Raw genomic sequence first — 23254 nt, forward strand, 5'->3', positions numbered from 1 at the left:
CCTGAAACTTTTCTGTATTCGCTTAATCTGGCTCTAAGATTTAAGGAGCTTCTTAAAAAGCAGTTGTAAACTCGACTGTCTTTAGGTTCCTGAACCGAACAGCAAAATCTTTCAGCAGCAGAGATTTGCTGAGCAGCAGAGGAAGGTCTGCTGCTCTAAGGTGTTATATCTAGGACACTCATTAAGGTTGCTAGTTTTTGCAAGTGTGATGTGATCTCGCTGTGAAGCTGTTCATAGCAAGAAGGAGAGGTAAGGCAGAGTTATTCCCAGGCTGAGAAATATGGCAGTGCTGAGCAGTCTTCTTACATGGGAAAGATGCAGGACCAGAAACTAGTGGCTTGGCACATACTGCATGGTTTAAAATTCTCTTTTCAGCCACAAACTCAGCATCTCCTTACAAATCACTTTGTTGCTGGGAGGATTTTCAATTACATGAAAGTTTCCTATAATACACCACTGCTGTTCCAGTAAAGTCTTTAATCCTGCTCCTACTGAATTTACGTGGACTTCAGTGATACAGGATTGCATCAAAAGGGTGCAGCTGGCTTATAATATCTTCGATGGGTGTATTTCATCCTTTCTCAATAAGAAAGAAAAAAAAAAGTAGATAATGGGCTGATATTTTTAGAAGAGTTGTCCCTACAGCCTTAATTTTCTTTTATACTTAGCATGCCTTAGAGTGGAAAGTGAAGGGTATCAAATAACAATGAGCAACAATAACAATACATATTTTACACTTCAATAGCTCTTTCTACCTGGACTCTCAGAACTCCAAATACTAGCTGATGGAATCTAATGACTTGTGAAAAAAATACACACCCTCTTTTCTGCAAAGAAGGGATTAATTCTGTAATTAATATGGCTCATCTGTATGACTTTTAAAGAACTGTTTTAAGTTACTTGATTTCTCAGTTTGAGACTTTTGCTATGGAAGGAGGTCAATGACATGCATTTTTGTGCATTTACCAAATGTACATTCTACTTGTGTTTGAATTTCCCATGGGGAAATTCTTCCAGATAAGCCCACAATTATTGCATGGATGAATTGCCCTATTTGATCAGTTGATACCTGAATATGTTCTTTTAGCGGAGCCAATGGAAATGAATGAGAGGTAGTTATTGCTGGTTTATTTATTTTATAAAGGAGAGAAGTGTGGATATGTATAAACTGGGAGACAAGAAGGGCTCACCTAAAGCAAGAGTACAGCCTGCATTGTCTTTCTGTCTCCTTCGTACAAAACAGAAGAGTAAAATATGCATCTTTATTATTACAGAGAGAGCAAGTAATAAAAAAGAATGATTATTTACTTGCTATAGAAAGTAATACCCATGGCTTTCCAAATGAAGATTAATGGTGTTGAATCTGTGAGTAAGATATTAAAAAGCCTAGTCAGGAAACTTGTTGTTTTAGGCATTGTATTACACATTTTGTCAGTATGGCTCACAAGAGGTGGATGGAAGCAAGCCTTTTTGGGGAGCAGGGTCTAGACATCTCCAGCTACTTGATCATTTATCTTTCCTTGACTTCTGCAAAAGAGATGACTAGAAGTTGTACAGTACAAACTGGGATGGCTGCAGAGGCACCTTTTTCCTTATGTGAGCATCTTGGAAAGGCTGCAGCAGGTACTCAGACTTGGGTTTCACCTTGGGAGCTGGGACAGAGGCCTCAGGGAATCATGAAGATTGTGTGTCCTTCCCGAACTGAGTGGTCCTTAATTGCCTGAGGCACTGTTTATCTGGACAAATGTAATTGGTGACAAAATACCAGCAACTGAAAAAAGAGATAAATCACCAAATTTTATAAACTCACATGACTTGTCTGGGTAACTATAGCTCTTCATGTCTGCACTGCTAGAATAAAGTGGGCATTTAGACATCTTCTGGAATTGCTCAGAGCTTGAGAAATGAATGAGCATTAGCTGCTTAAAAATACTTTGTATTTCTTTTATAATCAGCTGTTCAAGAGGTAATTTATGGTTTGGCTCAACACTTAGACACTAGTAAACCTTTGAAAATGCTACCTTTTCCTCCCAAGCATTTTCATTTACAAGAGAACATGTAAAAAAGATGGAGTGATTTGTCTCAGTACGTAATAGCAAAGTGGGGACACTCTCTATAAGCAGCGACCGTTATGATAGACAGCAGATCATAAAGTCATGGTTGGCTAAGCCGAATAATTTTAAATACTTTGCTAGATACAGCAACTGTATATGGCTGGTGCTGCCTCAGAGTGATCAACATGAAGATCAACTTGGTGGACCCTCTTGCTTGCCTACTATTCAGTACAAAACCACTCCCAGTCCCCTTATGGCAGTAACTCCTACGCAGCTTCCAAACGACTTTCTCTCCTGTACTTCTCTTAAATCTAGTTGAATACATGAGATGCATGAGTATCTGCTATGTTTAAAACTGGTGGATCTTTCTCTTTGTGTAAATACATCCAAATGTGGCCTTTAATAGCTGGAGAGGATGTAATTTTCCTGCTGTCGTGACATGTGGTGACACTTAAGGATTTATCTGCTACAAAACCTCATTTGTGGTTAGGGTCCCTGTGTTTTAAAACCACTATCTCAAGTCACATTTCTGAAAAAGCCTTATTGCTTCTAAGTAGGTAAGGACAGAGATGAGGACCCATATCTTAGGTATCTATGTGGGATTCCAGGATTATCTAAGTGTTGCTAAAAAGATGACTTTCACAGGAGGAATCTGGGCATAGGCACAGAAAATTTGGTACAGCATTATCTGAGCCAAGTATCTTCAAGAAGGGAGGTGGGTGGGGGAGATTTAAGGCTCAGGGAGCACTGAGAATTTGTGGCTGTGGGCATGAAGGAGAGTTGTAGGGGGCTGCATACCACTAACTGTATGACCTCATAAAAATAATTTTATATAAGAGAACATTTCTTTCTTCTTTCCCTTGATTCTTTTTTTCTCTTGACAAGAGTTTCATCTTGCCTTTAAAGCATGGACAATTCATTTGTTTCTACAAGAAGCTTGAAGATCCATATGGATGTGCCTTGAAAATAAAAACTGCTTTGGAGGTTTCATCTGCTTCCTGTTCAATAGGACTTTCAGTTCTTAATTTAACTTGGGGAGAAGACTAGTCTAACTCACAAAGGCATACATAGTGTGCAGACAATGGCAATTTGCTGAGGTGGGTGAGATGAATCAACTTGTGGTGGGGCTGGTTTCTTCTGTTAACTATAAAAAGAACACTGATGATTAAACTAGACAAGACACCTCATGCTTAGGTAGCTACCATTAAATGACATGAATCCCACATGAATGATAAAATCAAACAGCAGAAAAAGCAACACGTATTATAAAGAACTATCTGTGGAGGCAATAATGCTTACAGTTCATCTGTCAAAGGACCCTCTCCTATTATCACTGGAGTCTAAATCTCTTGCTGCACTGGACTAGAGAGTACAGTACTGCTCTGTTTGGTACAGAGATCACAATTTGTCTACATTTAAAAGGGCAGATCAGTGCACAGTTCTTAAGAACAAGTCAAGGACTGATTCCAAGGGAGCAGCTTTGCTTAAAAATTGATGGTGCTGTGTGACCCATTTTATTCCAAGGGCAGAGATAGTCCAGTGTTTTTCTGTCATCCATGCTATCAGAAAGCACTTGGAGCTAGGGTCAGTTAATAAAGAAGACAGGGCTCATCTATTCTTTCACTTTTGAGATCATCAGGAAGTTCCATCTCCCTAAGTCTCCTGTTCAGGATGGTCCTGTACATATATTTGGGACAGATGAAAATTTATCTCAGTCTAGAAAGGCTGGTTCTGTGGCATTCCCCATCTTTTCTACACCCCCCCCCCCCCTCCATTTAAAAACAGGCTGATTTCTGAACATGATACTGTTCATCATAGAGAAGACAAAACCTATTGGAATACAGTACCATGTGTTGGAGTATTAACAGAGGATGAGAGCTAAATTATTTAAAGTAGTTGTCCCCAATGTTTGCCGTCCCATGGGAAACAATACTTAGCTAATAACATGGTATTGGCAACATGTTTTCCTCCACAAGGGTTGGGGACTGAATTCTGAATAACGTCTGTTCATCCAGCAGAACTTCACCACATGCCTGCTCCCAGTATCTTCAAATTCAGTGGCAAAGTGGGAGTCTTATTTGTTTGGCCAGTTAGGTCCCTTAAAAAGAAGGCAGTGCCAGATTCTGCCTCCCATGTTTACATGTACGCTATGCACAGTGTGACTGATTTCAGTGGGTAAATTTGGAAGAACTCCAACTCAGCATGAGTAATGATGAAAAAAAGAACCCTTTGGAAACTGTGGGAGACCTCTGATCTGTGCCCTTCTGGTGGCAGCAGTATCCATTGTCACAGACAGAGCAGCAACACGTACCATTCAACAGACTGTACTCTGGGATGCCAGTTTGTGTCTTAGCAGCTCCACCATTGGATTCCTGTTTGACCTCCAACACCAAATACCTCTGCTTATATAACCATTTTAATATTTATCTTCCTCTGTGTCCTTTCTGAGACATCTCACTTCTTTTATCTTTTCTTTAATAATAGTGACAGCTTATTCAGTGCAATGAGATTAGGAGGGTCGGGGCAGATTCCTAGGACTCTTCTTGAGGAGAGACTTTTCCAGTCAGCTGAAACACAAAGCACTCCAGACTGAATTCCTTAGCCCTGGGATTCCTACCAGCCCACTAGATTTCTTACCAAATTAGCCAAGTTTAAGAGAATGTGGACAGCTTTGGATCAGTGGACATCAACCCAGTGCAACTGGCTGAATGTGTATGCCCTGCAAGCAGTTCTTGGGGAAGCAAACAGGCCAGGTGCCTGCTGTCTGGTTTGGTTATGCCAAAGCCCACCAAAGCCTGACTCTGGTATGTGGGATGGAATGTCACGCTGGAGGAGCCTGTCTCTATGTGTGAGTGAGGGGGCCCCTCCTAGGAGGGCAGCGCTCTCCTTCTTGGTGGCCTCAACTGTCTGTTTGGGCCTGTGCTTTTGTGTCTCTGTTGGAGTTGAACTTCTGTCCCTTATTTCCCCTTTGCAGAAGCAATCTGGCCCTTATTCAGCCTGACTGCTCAGCCCAGGGGCAGCAAAATTCAATTTATCAGTTCAATTAATTCAATTAATAAGCAAAATTCAACAGATCGGGGAACTAGCCTTGCAATCAACATTGCAATCCATGTTGCTAAATGGAGTTACTTCAGCTAAGGGTATAGCCCATGTTATTTCCACATTCATATTTTATTAATTTGGAAAAAACTGTTATGGGTATTATTAAATTGGAATCTCATATAATGGCAAGTGTTCTGGAAAGATGCTGGCAAGTCTTGCAAAGTTTTGTCAATTTTGCTCAAAGCTTTCACAGCTTTCTGTGTGGCTTTTTTACAGAGCTAAACTTAGAGGATTAACACTGCTCTCCTCATGGTACTCTGTTTACCAAGGGAATGTTGGTCAAAGGGAGAAAAGTGGACAACTTCAGACTTTTCATGTCAGTGCTACTTACAGAACAAATATCCATTGGCAGGGTAAGAGCCTGAAGAAGAAGAAAAGAAGCTTTCTACCTATTGTGCAATAAATCAAAAGGTTCCAGTGCATTTCTTTGAGTGTTAGCAAAACTGCTTAATCTAGGATTTCAAGGGTGATCAAAACTATTTTCAATTATTCTTGACTTGCACTTGTATCATTCCAGACTGGGCTGAGTCTTTTTCCCTAGTACATTCCTTTATTTAAAGGCAATAGAAAGAAGAGAAAGAAGTGAATTTCAATGATCAGAATCCCAATGTGTGGGAAATATGACTTCAGTTCTTCCTCTGGAAAGTCTGAATAAGACCAAATAATTACAAGTTCTTCACTAATAAAAAGCAGAGGAAAAAAGAAGCAATAACAGAACATTTTCAGAAATTGGATTGTCGTTATCTGTAATAATACAGGAAGCTTATCTATTGTGAAAAGAGCAAGCTTGGTTCTAATGTGGCATAAATATTTGCATGATAATAAGGTTATATATTTTAGATGAAGACAATGTATTGCTCACAAAGAATAAGAAACAGCTGTGGCCATCCTTGGGAAAACATGACTTTCTAAATGTGACTTTGTGCATGTCCCAAGACTCTCCAGCTAGTTTTCTTTGAAAGTACATTTACTGTTACAGTGCAGTTGCCATTGATTACAGACTCACATCCAAACACTGAGGGTGGCAGAATAGGTATGCAAGAGTTGTTAAGTAGCTTTGATCTTTCAGAATAAGTAAGAAGTCCCAAATGGAGAACACACTGTCTCACTGCTTTGTATCACTAACTGTAAGACTTAAGAATTAAAAGGGTTTGTAAAGCACCAAATGTATAAATGTATCAACTGAAGAGTTTTATTGCACAAATTATTCATTTGCATCCCAGAATGAACTAGGTGGTGAACTTTCAAAGATCTCTTTTTTTTAAATGTGACTAAAATTTCCAAAACAGCAGTAAATTGTATTGGTTCTAAAGCAGTGAAATTAAAGTGAACAACATACTGCACTGCTTATAGTGCTGATCCATTATCAGTATATGTTGATTGCTTAGGTTAAGAGGTCTACAAATTAAGTGGCTGCATTCTCAGCTATTATAAGCCATTACAGTGATGTTTATGGAGCTAAACACTATTTACAGCAGCTGAAGATCTGGATACCCTTACTTAAATAATAACTTCTGTTATTCTTAGGATAGAAAAGTTAACACTTAAAATCTCTAAGATGAACACATTAAAAGGATCATTGAATGTTTACATCCCTCGATCTAGATTTTCCCCAGAACTTAAAGAGAACAAGTCTTTTGAAGGACTATTTGAACTGCTGCTTTTGATGTACTTCTGCTGGTCCAGGAGAGATGGTTTACATTGCACTGCTAGAAATATTTTGTGGTGTACCATGTATCTTATGTTCTATATAAATAGCCTCTAAACAACTGCCAATTATCTAGAAGTATAAAATTGTGCATGGGATCAGAGCACTTCCCACATTCAGCCAAAAAAAACCCATGTCATTTCGAGTGTAGAAACCAGGAACAATTGTTCACATGTCCCATTTTATGAATTGGCAAGGAAAGTGAGACCACCAGTCTTAGCAGTCTCAAAATTTAGATGGGCATAAAGTCTAAACCTGAACCAGAGTAACGTGCCTAGCCAGTGAATGAATTTTAGTCAGTTAATCAAAAGCCAGTGTAAAAATGGAGGTGAAATTGTGGCTGTTGCATTGAATGGATAACATGCAACAGATTCTTGCAGCATGTAGTCCTACATTTACAAATCATCTCTCTGTTTCACGGAAGCATCCTCAGATTGCTAGGCATGACTTGTCCACATACGTTCTGGAAGCCTGTCTGTGGAAAATGATGGGCTTTCCAACACAAATAGTTGGATTTTACAGTATGAAGTTGGGCTGTAATATGGAAAAATATGCCCACACCCTGCATTCAATAGCCAAGAGAATTATTACAGTAACTATGGAGTAGAAAAAAGGAGAGGTTACAGAGTACAGGGAAGAGACAGAAAAGGAAAGGTGAATGAATTTCTTTCTCTCCCCAGAGTGCCGGGTTCTTATTTCAGCTGCTGGCTGCCACTCAGAGCCTCTTTTGGCTCACTTACTAGCATAAAAGCTGTCTGCAATAGCCAAACTGACTTCATGCAGAAAAAGGTGAATAAAAAATAACTGGTACGTTAAGAACTATTGTTGAAAGGATTCTGTAGGGCAGAAACAGACAAGGTGATTCAACTCAGCCAGAGAGGGAAAATTTAGATGGGATACTGTGCATTTTCAACAGTTTAAAAACAAACTGTAGCTTTTTTTTCCCCCCATTTCATTCCATGTATGTCATCTCCTTTTACAAGATGGTATTTTTTCCCTGTACAAGGTAATCTTCATGGTCTGTTTTTAACCATAAAAACAGAAAACCAAACTAAATCTGAAATGTACACACTACATTCTTAGATCACAATAACATATGCCAGGGAAAGAAGCAGTAGACTGTTGCTGTATTTGGATGAAGCTATAAAGCCATAAGCACTGGCTTTGAAAAACAATTATACTTAACATTTCTCATCAGTAAATCTCACTAGACTAAGGCAGAAAGTATCATCCTCCTCATTTAATGATGCAGAAATTAAAGCTTGGGGACACAGATATGCCTTGTGCAAGGTCACTGGCAGAACCAAAAAGAGAACACTAATTTCTCAATTCCTAGCAAATGAGCTCTTAGCTAGGCCCACTGCCTCCCTACTAGAGCAAATAAATAAATAAATACAATAGTATAAACAAAGTCCTTGGTAGTTCAATTTTAGGCATTCACTATAAATTATCCATTAGGACTTCTCAGCTAGGAATTATTCCCATGCATTATTTGGAGAACAATGAGAAGCCATGGAAAACTTAAGCCACCAGCAAACAAATCTGTAAACACTGCATTATGGAAAAGAATGCCACATTAATAAATAAGAATTATCCACTCTGTTCTAGTAAGTAGTTTATGAGTTAGATGGGATGGTAAATATGGTCTCAGAAAACACAAGCTAAAAACTACACTGCTAATTAAAGTGTGAACTGTAGCATTAAGCATTTTCCCTTACTATCATTGCCTTTTCACATGACCCATGCTTCTGTCTGACTTGCAGTAAATCTGGTATAACTTTAAGGCTGGGATTTCTCAGCTGTCCAAGAGAATTGCCTGCCTAGTTCCCTTAGCCATTAGGAAAGCAGTCTGTGTACCATTTCCCCTTAGAAGTTCCACAAAAAATAGGCATTTCCGTAAGCTCTTTGAATTATGAGCACTGAATTATGAGTCCTTAGCTTTCTGGTAGTGTCCTTTTAACATCTTGACAGTTAAAACAACTATAATCTACCTTCCCCCCCCCCCTTTTTTTTTCTACTGTCTTGCATAAAAAGGCAAAAAACCCCACACAACAGTGTTGTTAGATTTCCTTTTGATTCAATAATAATCATAATAAGCTCCTCTGAAAGCTTCAGAAAAAAAGCCCAGAAAATTTGAAAGGCTTTTCCCAACCTCTAACCCCTTCTTTTTGTTCTATTGTAAGTAAGCATGTAAGCTGAATATTGTAAGGTTTTCCACAGATACTTATTAGTGTGTATGTGTTTCAAGTTGGAATACATCTGAATAGAAGCAACAGCTCAGAAGAACACAGCAGATGTGATGGAAGCAGTAAAGCTTTGCTCACTTGAGTGGATCACTGAGTTTCTGAAACTCTTCTGAGTGGTTCAAGTCTCAGCTGCCCTGGTACTTGAGGAACTTGGCTAGTTTTGAAGGAAGATAAAGGAAAAACAAAGACTTAGCTGAACATATTCCATTTGCCCTCCATAGCAAGAATACAGTCAGGAATAATCAAGAATTAAAATTTAGCAGAAAGAGAATAAACTTGAGATTCCAAGCAAAACCTCACCCTCCCAGGAGCAGGAGAGGTGATAGCAGTTAAGATTTTGGCCACACTTTAAGACAAAATGTGACATCATGAAGCACTCAAACATTACTGAAAATCTGACACTTAGTGACTCAGGAATAAACTTGGAGTATGCTGACTTCAGATTTATGTGAACGATCATTCAGTCTGGAGAACTCCCAAATGGCATTTTAAGTGATGGTAACCATTTTTCTCTCTCCTCTGCCACTCACACTTCGGTGAGTTCAGTGACTGCCCGTATTTGGTGAGATTCTTGTCGCTGGTGCCCAATTCCAGGGGACTCCACTGGAGCCACTCAGGTGTAAAGCTAAAAAAGGTACTCTGCATCTACACCTGAATCACTCAGATTTGACTGTATCCTGAAACCTTTAAAAGCCTCTGTGACAGCTTTGCTTCTGCATTATGTTGTTTGTTCTTTTGTGATTAGAAGAGAATTCATGTTGTCATTACATTTTCACCATTCTCTCAAAATTTTCTGTTCGTTTTAGCTGTCCAGCTAAGATACTGGCATGGACCAAGTCAGTAACAAATCCCTGGGGAGAAGGAAGTAAGCATGGGAAAAAACTGCCTCAACTCCAGTTCCTCTGCCTCTCAGATGAGAGGCTATCAGAAGAAAAATCAAGACGTCTTAAAATAGACTCTGTCATACTATCAGTGATCTCAAGGGGATTTTTTTCCAGGCTTTTGTATGGAAATAGGTCTTATCTCAAGAGAAGATAAGTGCAACAGGTCTATATACATTAGCTGTGCCTTTTCCAATGCAGACAGCATTCTTAAAATGGCTGTACTGCCTCCTATTCAGAAGATAATTGGTGCCTAACACTTCTGGCTCTGGGGAGCAATGCACGTGCAGGGCGAGAAAAGAAGATACAAGGAATCTATGTTGCCGAGATGCAAATCTATACTTGTTCTGTCGCCATAAAGAATCCTGACGTCCTATTGCAGACATTTCGTAATGTTGGTGTAATTTCTGTAATATTGCAAATAGGATTTACATTATCTCAATTTCTAAATGGTAGTGCCACCTTCCTTTTTAAGATTAGCAACGATGTTTTCCATTGCTCTTGTTTTGTAACTAGACACATATATTGATCTGAACAGTTTGGTGAAAAGTTAGTTTTTACAAAGGACCTTAGAAGTTAAAAGACTGTGGCATTAATTACAAAAACGGTTAATTCATTGTATTTTTAAAAGTAGACATAAAAAAGATTCAGAAATACTGCAACTAGCTCTACTCTTCCAAACTTCACCTTGATTACTTTTTCAAGCGTAGTGCATTACCAGTGGTAATATAGATGCAAGCACAAATAGGGTAACAGAGATGAGAACCAAATTCTGAACACTTCAGTTACCTGAACACCCTTAAAGATAGTGGAGGTGCATCTGGCCTCTAATTTCATCCCTTCAAATGTTTAACAGCATGTAACAAAAGCTGCTGCTGTACTCAAATGGGGGCCCTCTGTGTTCATGATCTCAGGAAGAAAACCAGTTTTATGACGTCTTGTTTTTCAAACTTCACTCATACTCTTGAGTCTATTTGGTCTTTAGAATGACTGCATCTCTGATTGCAGCTCCAACATTTCTTTCATTCAAAATGCTCTATTCATCTGTATTCATAAACATGTCAATCTACTGGTTCAAAAAATCCAACCAACCCTCCAATAGCAAAAAACAACAAAAACCTTCTCATTAATCCACCTCCCTCATTAGCTAGGATTAAAAACCTTAGTCAAAATGATTGGCCTTGTGCCCAGAAAAGCTATGAGATCAATAATCCAAACAGACTTAATGATCCTCTTACAAAAGAATAACTTTTGTACTTCTCCTACAGAACACTTTGAAAAAGTGAAGGGAAAAATACAAGAAATGTCACATCATCTGCATCAGTTAATTTATCTGTTGGTTTGGAGTTGTACAGCTGGGGGAGGGACTTTGGGAAATAGGGGTTTTTTTCTTCTCTCTCTGTTAAATGACATTTACTGTCTGCAAAAACAGTAATATGAAAAAATCACAAACTGTATCATTGATTAGCCTGTAAGAGCCTAAGAAGTTTCATTAACATTTCCAGTATCTCATTTCACTCATGAGCAGTTTAAAATTATGGCATTTGTATTCCTATACAAGATCAGTATTCTTTAAGACTTTTATTTAGGCAATTTAACTTGTTGGTATCCTTATTTTGACACTACCAATTACAGCTTCTAACTTTAAAAAGTTTGGGTTTTATTTTACAAACTCAAGTGTTGATGGGAAGAAAAAGAACCAAACTAAACCCTACTGTATAGTTCTCTATCAGCACAAGAAGCTGTTATAAAAAGCCAGTGCCTTTGACCGAAGCAGGCTATAAACTCCATTGGGAACATTTCTCTCATGGAGAGAATAGAAATGTCTTGGGGTAGGGACTGACAGATACTCAGCAGAGCATATATGTTGAATGTGGGTGTGCTAGAAAATGATCAGGCTGGGCTGATTGCAGCTATGTGGGAATTAGCTATCTAATCAGTGCTCATCATCTATCCTCTCTACAGTTACTGGAAAAAAGCAAGTATATCTGTAGCCCAATTCATGCCATATATTTTGTGAGGGAATAAATCATGTTTGAATGGCCTGTTTTTTGCTATTTACTCTAGAGACCCTACACAACCAGTCTGAGTCTTAAATTTTAGTAGCTAATTTTGGCAATATTAACCCATGTTGAAGACAGCTAGCTGAAATTACAGCAGTGTGATGTGATGCCAGTAGTTTCAGATAGCTCATCCATTTGTTCTTGCTCAGAAAGGCTGCTTGCATAGCCAGGGTTGGCACACGGGAAATCCTGCGTGGAAGCTGAAATGCTACTTGATCTTGCGCTTCTCTCTTCTGCTCAATGAGTGGAAGAGGGAACAGCTACGCACTGCTTCCTCCAGTGTGGCCCCAAGAATTCCACTGGGATCAGGTGTCTCATTTCACATGGGGCTACTCAGCAATGTCACCGGAGGAGGTAAGGGCTGAGCTCTCAGTGGAGCAGGGACATCAGTTCCCTTCAAGGCTGAAATAGGTCCTCCAGAGCTAACTAGGGAAGAAAAGGAGAGCCCAAGGGAGGGGAAAGGTTGGGGCATTACATGATGAGGGCTTGGGAAGCAGATAATGGAGGTGAGGTAGGAACTGAGCAAATGCTGGAACCCGAAAGGATAAAAATCTGATGGAAGAGGGAGACCGCGGAAAAGAGGACTACCAACGGGCATTTGGAGTGGCTCTGCAGCAGATTTGAGAACCCAGACAGAAAGTATGGACCCTTTTGCAAAAAAGGGCATTTGATTTGTGGGGAGAAAAAGGGAAGGCAATTAACCTGTTATCCTCTGGTGTGTTCTGTTGCTAGCAAAGCCACAGCATCGTCCCAGGCAATAGATGTCTGCCTAGGAACCATAGTGCAACCTGGGCACAGTCATGTAAGTTAGCATCTCTCTCCATTTTGCCATTAAAGTTACTTATTGAAATCCAGTTTCTAAGATCATTGATAAACTTCACTTCATGCTTACACAGAAAGATCTCTTCAAAAATGTATTCATACATTGGAAGTGCACTAGAGAGAACTGCATAGTTTTAACAGTGCTTCAGTCTGCACTGTTACTGTTTCTGTAAAGGTCATTATGTCCACTTTCACAAAAGAAAACTTAGGAATAAAGAAGACTATTTGCATCCCATTTTCCTGAGGAAAAAAATACTTTTCTAACCTGGTTACATAATTTTCACAGTTCAACTTTTCAAACTATGACGAAAAATTTTTTTAGACTCATTATCAAGCCACTACTCGGGCAAGCAGCTCTCCCCTAACAAGCAGCAGCTTCCAGGGCTGCACAGCTAAAGAAATGTAGAGACCTTCTACACAGCAGCTGCCAACACACTTTCCCTGTTAAACAAATCTCTTTAAGCGTAACTGAAAAAAATCTCCTTCTCTCTCACCTAGACTCGCTATGAAAAGAATTGCTTAATAGATGTCAGCTGAAGGGTATAAAAACAAACCTAAAAGATCTACAGCAACAATGATTTTTAAGTTGGTACTGGTGATGCAAAATAAAATCTAGTCACTAAATAAATTCCACTAGGTAAGCTAAGGAAATGTAAAGCAATGGCAACCTCTGTAAAATATGGCTGTGCTATCAAAGCAAATATGTTAAGACAGTCTGAGACTGAAACAGTAAAAATAAACAACAGAAAGTTACTAAAAGAATTAATTCCCTATCTCTGTTGTTTGCAAACACTAGAAAACTGAGAACATTTTTGTAAGAAAAATTAGCATTTTTCTGAGAAAAAAACCTGCAACTGGTTCTGGTTCACTACAGAATAATAAGTAATAATATCCTAGCCACTAGAGTGCCAGATATAATATGGTACTTGTTTTGCAGGCAATACTAAAGTCATATCTGGAAAGAGTTAATAACTTTACTTTAAAATAATACTTATACTTTTCTTAGGGTTTCAGCAACAAATGCTTTTAATTACCCATGGAAAGGAGCCATAAGACAATCACTACTGGAAGCTTTCAAACAAGTACCTCACTTAAAGATGGATGCTATTCCGGTCAAATGTTCCAAGTTCAACTAATGTGATACCATTTCGCCTCCTTCTTGAAGTGAGACCATTTTGAAGACTGATTCTTCAGTAGTTCATTGTAGCACTTCAGTTTTAAGCCTGATCTAATGAACAGCCATAGATGCTACGGACTCTAAACATAAAGAATTGACATGTTAGCATATTAATGTACTTAGATGTCATGTAAATCATTAGAAGACGGTTTACTGAATGACTCAGATATCTGGCAATATACATGCAAAGCCTCTTTAGCTGTTAAATATAAAGCAACTTCCTTTTGGCAAAGTCCTGATTAGAACAACATAGATTGTAGTTATTTATAGCTCAAATGCTATTGCTGAAAATTTCTCAAAGTTGTAGATACTGTATTATTAACTAGAGTAAAGCTCTAGAAATCAGTCAGCAGAGGCCACTTCAATCTCCGCATGATAATAAAGGATTATTATGTGCAGTAACCTATTTATGAAAAGGAAACAGTGTGCTTCTTTCAGACTCCATCAATTGCTTTAATAAGGAATTGAAAAGCCTGGCCTACTTTATATGCAGATCACCATCCCAGTTGCATAAGGATTTACAATAGACAAAACAAAACTGTTTTTGTTGTAAATAAGGGCTGTTTGTTTAAATCACACAATAATGTTTGCATCTAAAAATTATTTAGAAGCTAATAAGGCTTAATAAAGTTTGACTGTATACTTGTTAATAAAAATGGTTTCAGTATTCTTCAGGAAGGAAATGTAAATTGAAGGTGATAGCATAAAGCTTGAAGTAAAACAGGCCTGAGTTAATGGGAAAGGAGAAGACACTGCGCTTGTTCACTGATGGGCTTAAGAAAACCAATGTTGAGAATGGAATTCAGCTAACTTAAAACATTTTATAAAATTTAAGATAATAAACTTAATGGTAGTTTTCTCTAGTAGATTAGAATTATTGCAATATTACTTTTGCTTTAGAGACTGAAAACTTGACATAGTTCAGACTACTGAAAGTTAGTGTGATGCACATACTGATCTCTGCTACCTTGGTTTGGAGGAGTCCAGAGACCCAGGTTCAAATTTTACCTTTGGCATTGGTTCATTTGCCTGTATGTTAATAAATTTAATGAGGTGTGGGATGACCCCTGCTGGTGTCCCTGCTTACAAAAAAAATATGTATCTGGCAGAAAAAGGACATGTTAATTTCAGTCCAAAAAAGTTACAAATCTAAACTCTGTCATAAAATGTATAAAAATACCTAATTTAATGCATAAAATATTATGAGTAATGTTCTCTTAAATATGAGAATAACCTTAAACCACTGAACATTACTGTGTTAGAGCTGCAATGCAATGTATTAAGAAGGACATTAATTGTTCAGTTCACTATGACACTGTGTTAAACGTCTTTTATTATGAGCTGTTACTCCCAGCTGAGGCATTTGATAACCTCTAGTCCATTACTAAATCCTCTCAGTTGATTTCAGTGAATCACTCTAAACAAACCCAGAGGGAAAAAAATAGCCCAATAATTTACATTTGAGTCTGTAATGTCCTAGAACTAGATTCATTTAAAGAAGGGCAGCTTTCCTATAAATCCAACCTTCAGATTTAATGCAGCTGACATATAGATCTATTTTACAATTTTTTTTTTAATTTCAAAAATACAACACATTAAAATAGGTTCAATTTATCAAAGCTAAGAGCAACAATTAAGTAATAATGTACTTAAAGTGCAAAGGCACTTTAACACAAAAAAGTGACGCCCAGTGGCTATACTTGGTAATTGAAACAGCAGTACTGTATATTATTATTTACAAAAGAAAGTCATAGTCCAGGAAAAAAGATCTTTGGAGATCTTCTACATAATACATTAATTTCCACTTTGAAATGAAGAAAAAAAAAAAAAACAAAAAAAACCAACAGAAAACCCAAAGACCACCTTCCTCATTTCTTTCCAAATCAAAAAGAATTATGCAAGATCTATTACAGAAACATACATTTGCAGTGACAGTTCCTACAGAAGGGTCAAAAGGAGAGAGATATAGAAATAACTTAAAGGGAATGTTGCAAAAGCAACACCATATCCCTGCTATGCTGCAAGGATTCCATTTCTCTCTCACTCCCTCTCTAATTTAAAAAGTGGAAATGTTGGGAATGCAACAGATGACATCAGCACTGAGTTCAGACTCAATCAAATGTGATGCTGAGCTCATTTAAAAATTTTCCTTTGTCTCCCACCTCCCCCCTCACAGCTGACTGATTGCAGTTTGTTTTTCCAGAACTTCGAGGTAGTCTGGTTCTGTTTGTAGCTTTCCTTGGAGTAAAGGATGCTCGGGTTTAGACTGTTCTGCAAAATATTTCCTGGGAGTTCCATATAAAACAGTTTTATTTATCCTGTCCTGGTTTTGGCGTCTCGATTCATATGAAGGGGCAAACTGCCTTTTGGGTAAGGTGCAAAAGTTATAATGAACTAATCCTCCGGTGGGGAGTTCCTTGACTCTTTCTGCAATATTTTGATACAGAAGCTCTGGTTCCCTTGGTGAGGATTGCTTTTCCAGTAATTCAGCTGCACTGATTGTAAATGCAAGACTGGTGGGGTCATCCTTTTTGTGGTCAAGATTGCTATAGCTAAACTCATGGAGATTCCTGTAATAGGCAACTGGATCCCCTTCCTTTTGCATGTAGATTGGGTTTTGGCACATCTGTCCAACAGGAGGGGGAATGTAGTTATAAACATGTCCTTCAGTTTTATCGTGGGTCTCAGTGTTGTAAGACCCATACTGGAGCTGAAATGAACTTATATCTAAGTTGTTTGTGCTGCTAGGCATGCTTTGCACCCCCTTCCGGCGCTTAAGGACAAAGACAAACAGGCCTGCCCCAAAACAGACTGACAAAATAAACACAACCAGCAAGCCTAAAATTAAGACAGACAGTGGAACTTCAGTGTGTATTTCTGGGTAGGAGCTGGGTGAGACGCCAAGGAGATGGGGTGTATCTGTGTTCTGATTCATGGAGAGGAGAGAAGAATCTGACAAGTTGGGGTTCTCTGGGCAGATGGCTTCTTTGCTCAGGAATTTCAGATGTTCTCCAGAGTGCTTGGTGGGAGACTCGCATATGACTTCGTTGATAACTACGGGGGGATTTGACTGCTGGTTGTTCTGGTCAGTGACTTGCTCTATCCAGTTCCTCAGCCCCAGGATGTCACATGTGCAGTCCCAAGGGTTCTCCTGGAGGTCTATCTGAATTAGAGCTGAGAGCTGGTCCAAGACTCCTCTCACAGGCAGGTATGAGAAATGGTTGTTTCTAAGGTTGAGTCTGGTGAGGGAAGTGCCGCCAAAGACGTTGTCAGGCAAGGATCTGAGCAGGTTGTTATTGAGAAATAACAGATGAAGATTACTCAGAGCATCAAAGGTGCGTGGCAGGATCTCCTTAATGACATTGTACTCTAGGTAGAGATATTGCAGGCTGTGCAGCCCATTGAACATAGATGGGTACAGAATCTCAAGGTAGTTGCCATTAAGATAAAGTCTACGTAAACTTGTGAGGTTTGTAAAGGCACCTTCTTGTATCACTGCAATTCTGTTATTTCCTAGATGTAACAAATCCAGAGAGCTGTACTCTACGAGATCGGTTCTATAAATGACTTGCAGATAGTTACTGGTAAGGTAAAGTTTCTTTGGACTGGTCGGCCTAGGGTGGAGATCAGAGATGTTACTTATCTTTTTCTCTTGGCAGTTCACATTTAAGCCATTGTCTGAGCTCTGCGAAGTACAGATGCAGCCAGCTGGGCAGGTGATGGGCATAGGAGACTTTGTCTGGTAAACCATGATAGGTCCGAATATTTGCCGGTCTTTTGACACAGTGACACGGGGTGTGGGGCGGTTCCTGGTTTTGGGTGGCCGGCTGGCTTTTGGGGCTCTGGTGGGATTGATGGCAGAGTTGGCTGTGGGCGATAGCCTTGAGATATGTGGGTCTGAGAGGACAGGGTGTTTTTCCCTCTGGTTTGAATCACTGGAGCTTTTCCTAGGGCAGAGATCTTGCCTGGTGAGCTGGGTCACATCTTTCCCATGAAGCCTGAAGGGGGTTTCACAGACTATTTCACCCACGAACACGGTGATGGTGTCTAGCCAGGCCTTGAGTGGCAGCAAGTCGCAGGTGCAGTTCCAAGGGTTTTCCTCCAGCTGGATTTCCATGATGCCTCCAATGTGCTCCAGCACACCAGCAAAAGGCATCATCTTCAGCCGGTTCCCCCGCAGGTCCAAGTGAGTAAGGAGCACGAAGCGGAAGACATTGCTGGGCAGGGACAGAAGGAGATTGTCATTGAGAATCAGCACCTTGAGCTTGTTTAGCTTGCTGAAGGCCCCTGCCTCAATGGCACTGATGTAATTGTAATCGGCCTGCAGGTACTCCAGACTCTCCAAGCCCAGGAACGTGTCCTCCTTCAGCACTTCCAGCTTGTTGTTATTCAGGTGCAGCCTCTTGAGGGTGCGGAGGCCGCTGAAGGCCCCTGTGCGGATCTCTTGCATGTCGTTGTTGCCCAAGTGGAGGGTCACGGCATTGGAGTAGTTGACGAACTCATTGGGGAGCAGCCGGGTCAGCGCGTTCCCATTGAGAAACAGCTGGTAGATCTTGGACGGTGGCGGCAGGAGGAGGCTGACGGTTGTAAATCCTTTGTTTTCACAATTAATGTTCAGCACGTTCTCCTTCTCCTCGCAAGGGCAGCGGCTCTTGCTGCAAATGTCTTTGGCAGGTTTGCGACTCTCTGTCTGCGAGATCCCAGCCACTGTTAACAAACTGAGCAACCAAACACCCTTCAGCATCTTTATGCGCCGTCGATCCCCGCTTCAGTACCTACAGTCAAACCTTTTAAGACCGGTAAGGAGAGAAAGAAGAAATCCCCAGTGAAAACGGCCAGGAGCAGAGGCTGCAAGGGGAGGGCAAAGCAGGTTGCAAGGTTGGCGGGGAGGGAGACGGCAAGGCAGCGACTTGCAAAACTCCTCTGAAATCCCCCCTCCTCCACCCCTCCTTTTCCTCTCGAAAGCGCCCGCAGAGCTGCTGTGGGGGAAGCCCCGTCGGGGAGGTCTCCGAAAACCGGGGTCCCCAGCGCTGCCCCGCGCCCGACCCCTCCACCCGCCGCAGCAGCCGCCTCCACCTCGGCGACCGCCAGCAGAGCGGCTGCGTCCCCCCAGCCGCACCGCTGCCCGCCCCGGGGCAGCCCCCGCTCCCGGCTGCCCGGCTCCCCTTCACTATCAGCATTTAAAGCTGGGGAGGGGAGAGTAAATGATTGCAAACCCTCCCTGCCCCCCTCCCGGCAGCGGGGCGCCTCCGAACCGCGCTCCCCGTGCCTCCCCCCCGCGCTCCTCGGCTCGTACCTGCTCTCGGGGCGCCCGAGGGGGCAGCAGGGGCAGGGGCCGCCGCCGAGCGCCGCGCCCCGGGAGCCAGGCGCCCGGCGGCGAGAGGCATCGCCCGCCTCACGCCTCAGGAGAAGCCCGGCGAGGCGCCGCCGTCCCGTCCCGTCCCGTCCCGTCCCGTCCCCGGCTCGGCGGGAAGTTGGGCCGGGCGGGGGGGCGAGGAGCCGCGGCGGCAGCGCCGCTGCGGGAGCGCGGGCGATTCTGCGCGGGGCGCGGCGCGGCGCGGGGCTTTTGCCGGCTGCCCCGCACGGAGCCGCGCTGACGTCACGCCGGGGGCGGGGGGGACACGTTTTTCCCAGCCCCCCCCGCCCCCCACCCCCCGGTGGCTCTCGCAGCCGGCTCCGCTCCCGGCTCGGCTGCTCATCGCGGGAGCGCTCTGACAGCACCTGCGTCCGCGCCGCGCCCAGGACAGCGCGGGGACTCGGAGCCGGGGAGTGGAATAAGGTAACAAGCGGATTTACCTGGGTCCGGAGGATTTTTGGCCCCGAGTCCCTAAATCCGTGCCCTCCAAATCGAGAGCAAGTCAAGCAGCTGCCTCGGCACAAGCCATCCGGCAAGCGCGCACGCACCACACACGCCACACGCGCGCACACACACACACGCACGCACGCACACGCACCACACACGCACACGCACCACACACGCACAATCTGGCTCTCGGAGCAGGGGTGCTGCAAAACCCGGATCTGGCATCAGCATCTATCCCCCATTCCGGCTGCAGCAGCTCCCTCCCCCAAATTGCCGTGCCGAGCTCTGTCCAGCGCGTTGGCGTTTTCTGCGCGTTCAGGGAAGTTCAACATCTTCCACCAAACTGGGCTGGCAGGTAACGGCAGACGTGTGCCTCAATCCCTACACGCTCTGGAAAGCTCATCCGAGTGCTGAGCAGCTAAGCCCCCATCTAACGTGATCATTCACACTGGCCAGACTAGTCCCACTGCCAAATTGCGATGTTTTGGTATAGCATTTGGCTGCCTTTAAAAAGAACAAGATGTTGGACGTGGGTTATTGTGACTTCGCTTAAGCACCATGCGCTGGACACAGATCTGTTTGATGGGAAAGGATGGCTGCTCTTGATCTCTGTCTAGAAGGTAAAACTTTGGGTTCACACTGGGGAAAAAAAAAGACACTCCACAATGAATTTTTAAAGTGCTAGTATGGCAGGGTGCATTATTACCAGATTTTTATAGGGAACTATACGCACTTCACTTGGTCTTTAGAATGTAGAAATTTGCTGCCAAGAGAGCTGGACTTGGCAAAAGTGGTACTGTCATCTTGGGTTACTCTTTAGCCATTAAGTATCAGAGCCCACATTTTAGAAGCAGCAGCAATGTATTGTCTATTCTTATGGGGGGCTTGAAATCGGAAAAGGTAGCATCCTGCAGCAGCCAGCACGGATGCCTTTGCAGTGCTGCTGGGCAGGAATAGTGCTGGAGTTTGCATTTGGGATTGGAGCAGCTGCAACTTCCCTACCTAAAATTTGAAGAGGTGGTGGAAAAAGCAGGAGCATCCTGCACTGGAGCATGCTTTTGCTGTGGTGCTGTGTGAATTTCAACAAGATCGGGATTCTGAAATGCACTCAGAGCTGCTCCATTTCTAACTCTTTTTATCCAGCTGAATGCAGGAGCAGAAATTGCTAAGATCAGGAAAGATGTGTGTAGCAGGTCTGGGGTTTTACGACACTAATACACCAGTAGCCAGATTATTTTTCTGCGAGATTTTTTTGCTTGTTTTCTGCTTTAAACATTAGAATGTGGTGTTTGGGGAGCAAAATTAGACTAGTTACAAAACATAGCAAGTTTTATTTTCAGATCTTTCTAACACAGTCTGTGGGCATGAGCCTAAAAAGAGAAGGTGAAAGTAGACCCAGGTTGTTTTTTTGTTTTGTTTTTTCTGAAGGGAGCATATTCATACACACACCTGCCCACACTGACACGCAGAGAGAGGCACACACGCGTTCCTGTAACCTACCTTCAATGCGTCTCACCTGAGCAGCCCTGCACAGCGTTGCCAGCACTCACAGGGCTCACTTCAACATGCAGCAATAGCTGAAGGCAGAAGTAAGTCCAATGCATTTTTCTCTCGTCTCACAGCGTACATTTGTTTCACGTCCGTGAGTTTCAGTGATGTGCAGCTTTCTGGTGAGCAAGGATCATGTCCTGGAATTGGCTCATGGGGCAACATATATTGTCCCACTTGCCTGTGTTTACCAGTACGTAGGAAATGTGTTTGTTGTAACTGCTGATGCTGCCTGGGAAGGGAAAGCGTACGCATGGCATGCCTCAGCAGTAATTACCAGATTCATGTGGGATGGAAGGAACAGCATGTTAGGGGATTGCAACAGTAATAAGACACAGAGATGATACTGATTCTATTACACTGCAAATGCATGCATATAATAACCACTGTTGTAGGAGGAGGAACAAGGATTTAAAAAAAAAAAATAGCTACAGCTTTTTATTTAGGAACAAAGTCATGATTTCTCAGCATGCCCGAAGTGTTTTATAATCCCTTCAGTTAAAAACACAGAGCATAAAAGAACAGCTTCCCCCACCACCACCACCCCATTTTACTGCTTTTTTATTTTGCATGTTAAATGCGGGAACATTTTCAGGCTGTGACTATCTGGAAGCCTCCAGGAATGGAAGGCCAGGAGGCAGGTTGATACAGCAGCCTATGAGGCTTTGGGAAAACTCGGTGTTACGCCTGATTTGTAAGCATTGCGAAGATTTCTTTTTTCCCCGAATACTTTGTGGTGTTCCCTCATCCTCCTTTTTGGAGCAAAGTTAATGAAGACTGAGTACAGATTCATAAACTTACAGATTCATAGATTGTAAGAACCATTGTGGCTTTTGGATCTTGCATAACCCAGGCTGTCAGCTAAATTGGAATTAATTCCTGTTTAAACTAGATCATACTTCCTAGGAAAAAGAAAAACAAAAAACTGAAAAACCTATAACATAGCCAGGCATATTTTAGCAATTGCCTATGATGAAAATCTGCCATAATGTTTGGTAAATTGTTCCAGTAGCTTTCATATCCCACAGGTAAAAAATTGTGCTTTCTCTACAATTCTGCATTTGGCTACCTTCAGTTTGAAATTTTTATCCTTGTAATATCCTTGTCTGCTGGCTTAAGAGCCCTTAATTATCCCATACCTGTTTCCCATGGGGGCACTCCCAGGCTGCTGCAGAGCAAGTATGAACTAAATACTTGCCTGATACCAGCCTTAACCAACTTCAAATAGTCTGTGTTAGTCCTATGCTGGTACATACACCAGAACAGCTCTTGGCTCCTGCATGGTCCTAAAGCCATCACTTTATCTATCTGTTGGCAGGAAAAAAAAAGCCAGACCATGGCATGAAGCATAAGCACATAAAATTTGGCACAGACCATTACCCTTCCTGCCTAGTGCACACCATACTCTTGTCCTTCTGTGAGAGTAAATATCAAGGAGCAGAATAAGTCTGGAAATGTGGAGATCATTTTCTTTCTCCGCATTGTATCTGCAGAGGGATGCTAAACACTACTTACGCATCTTTACCTATCAGTTTATCTGTTTCTGTTTCTCTGTATATAAATGAAGAAGGAACAAACATATCCACCAAGTCTCATGGAATAAAGAAAAGAATGCAGCAAGAAACAAAGCAAAAATCTCTGAGAATTGGATGGAGGGCAGCATTTAAGTTTTACTGATCATTAGAAACTGTCAAGGTAGGCTGGGTGCTGGTGGTGGGTAAGGAGGGATTTATTCATGTAGTATAAACAGATGCCTGTATTGATTTTTGTGAACAAAACATGATGACTGATGTGAAACAGTGGGAATTTGTAAATGCAGGTATTCAGTGATCTCATGCGTTCCTCATCCT

General features: G+C 41.8%; 2 protein-coding genes across 31 annotated transcripts in view; one reads left to right on the forward strand and one right to left on the reverse strand.

The window, feature by feature from the left end:
• The window catches only part of LOC148056695 (uncharacterized), a 471302-nt gene that overhangs the window by 411362 nt on the left and 36686 nt on the right, over positions 1-23254 (forward strand). The gene's annotated exons all lie outside the window — the stretch shown is intronic.
• SLITRK2 (SLIT and NTRK like family member 2) lies at positions 14551-20215 on the reverse strand. 2 transcript variants are annotated; one of them, XM_087748710.1, is made up of 2 exons: positions 19850-20215; positions 14551-18840 (listed from the first exon to the last, which is right to left on the reverse strand). In XM_087748710.1, the coding sequence occupies exon 2, from the start codon at positions 18795-18797 to the stop codon at positions 16224-16226; it is 2574 nt and encodes an 857-aa protein (XP_087604836.1). In that variant the 5' UTR covers positions 18798-18840; positions 19850-20215; the 3' UTR covers positions 14551-16223. The 2 variants fall into 2 exon arrangements, with proteins under 2 accessions (XP_087604836.1, XP_087604835.1); XM_087748709.1 differs by lacking the exon at positions 19850-20215 and adding an exon at positions 19350-19574.

Source organism: Nipponia nippon, unplaced genomic scaffold, assembly GCF_047370975.1.
Source record: "Nipponia nippon isolate SJK-2023a ecotype South Korea unplaced genomic scaffold, ASM4737097v1 scaffold_12, whole genome shotgun sequence".
NCBI lineage: Eukaryota > Metazoa > Chordata > Aves > Pelecaniformes > Threskiornithidae > Nipponia > Nipponia nippon.

Excerpts from the sequence above, each read along its gene's own strand:
- SLITRK2 (XM_087748710.1), bottom strand. The coding sequence starts at position 18,797 with ATGCTGAAGGGTGTTTGGTTGCTCAGTTTGTTAACAGTGGCTGGGATC.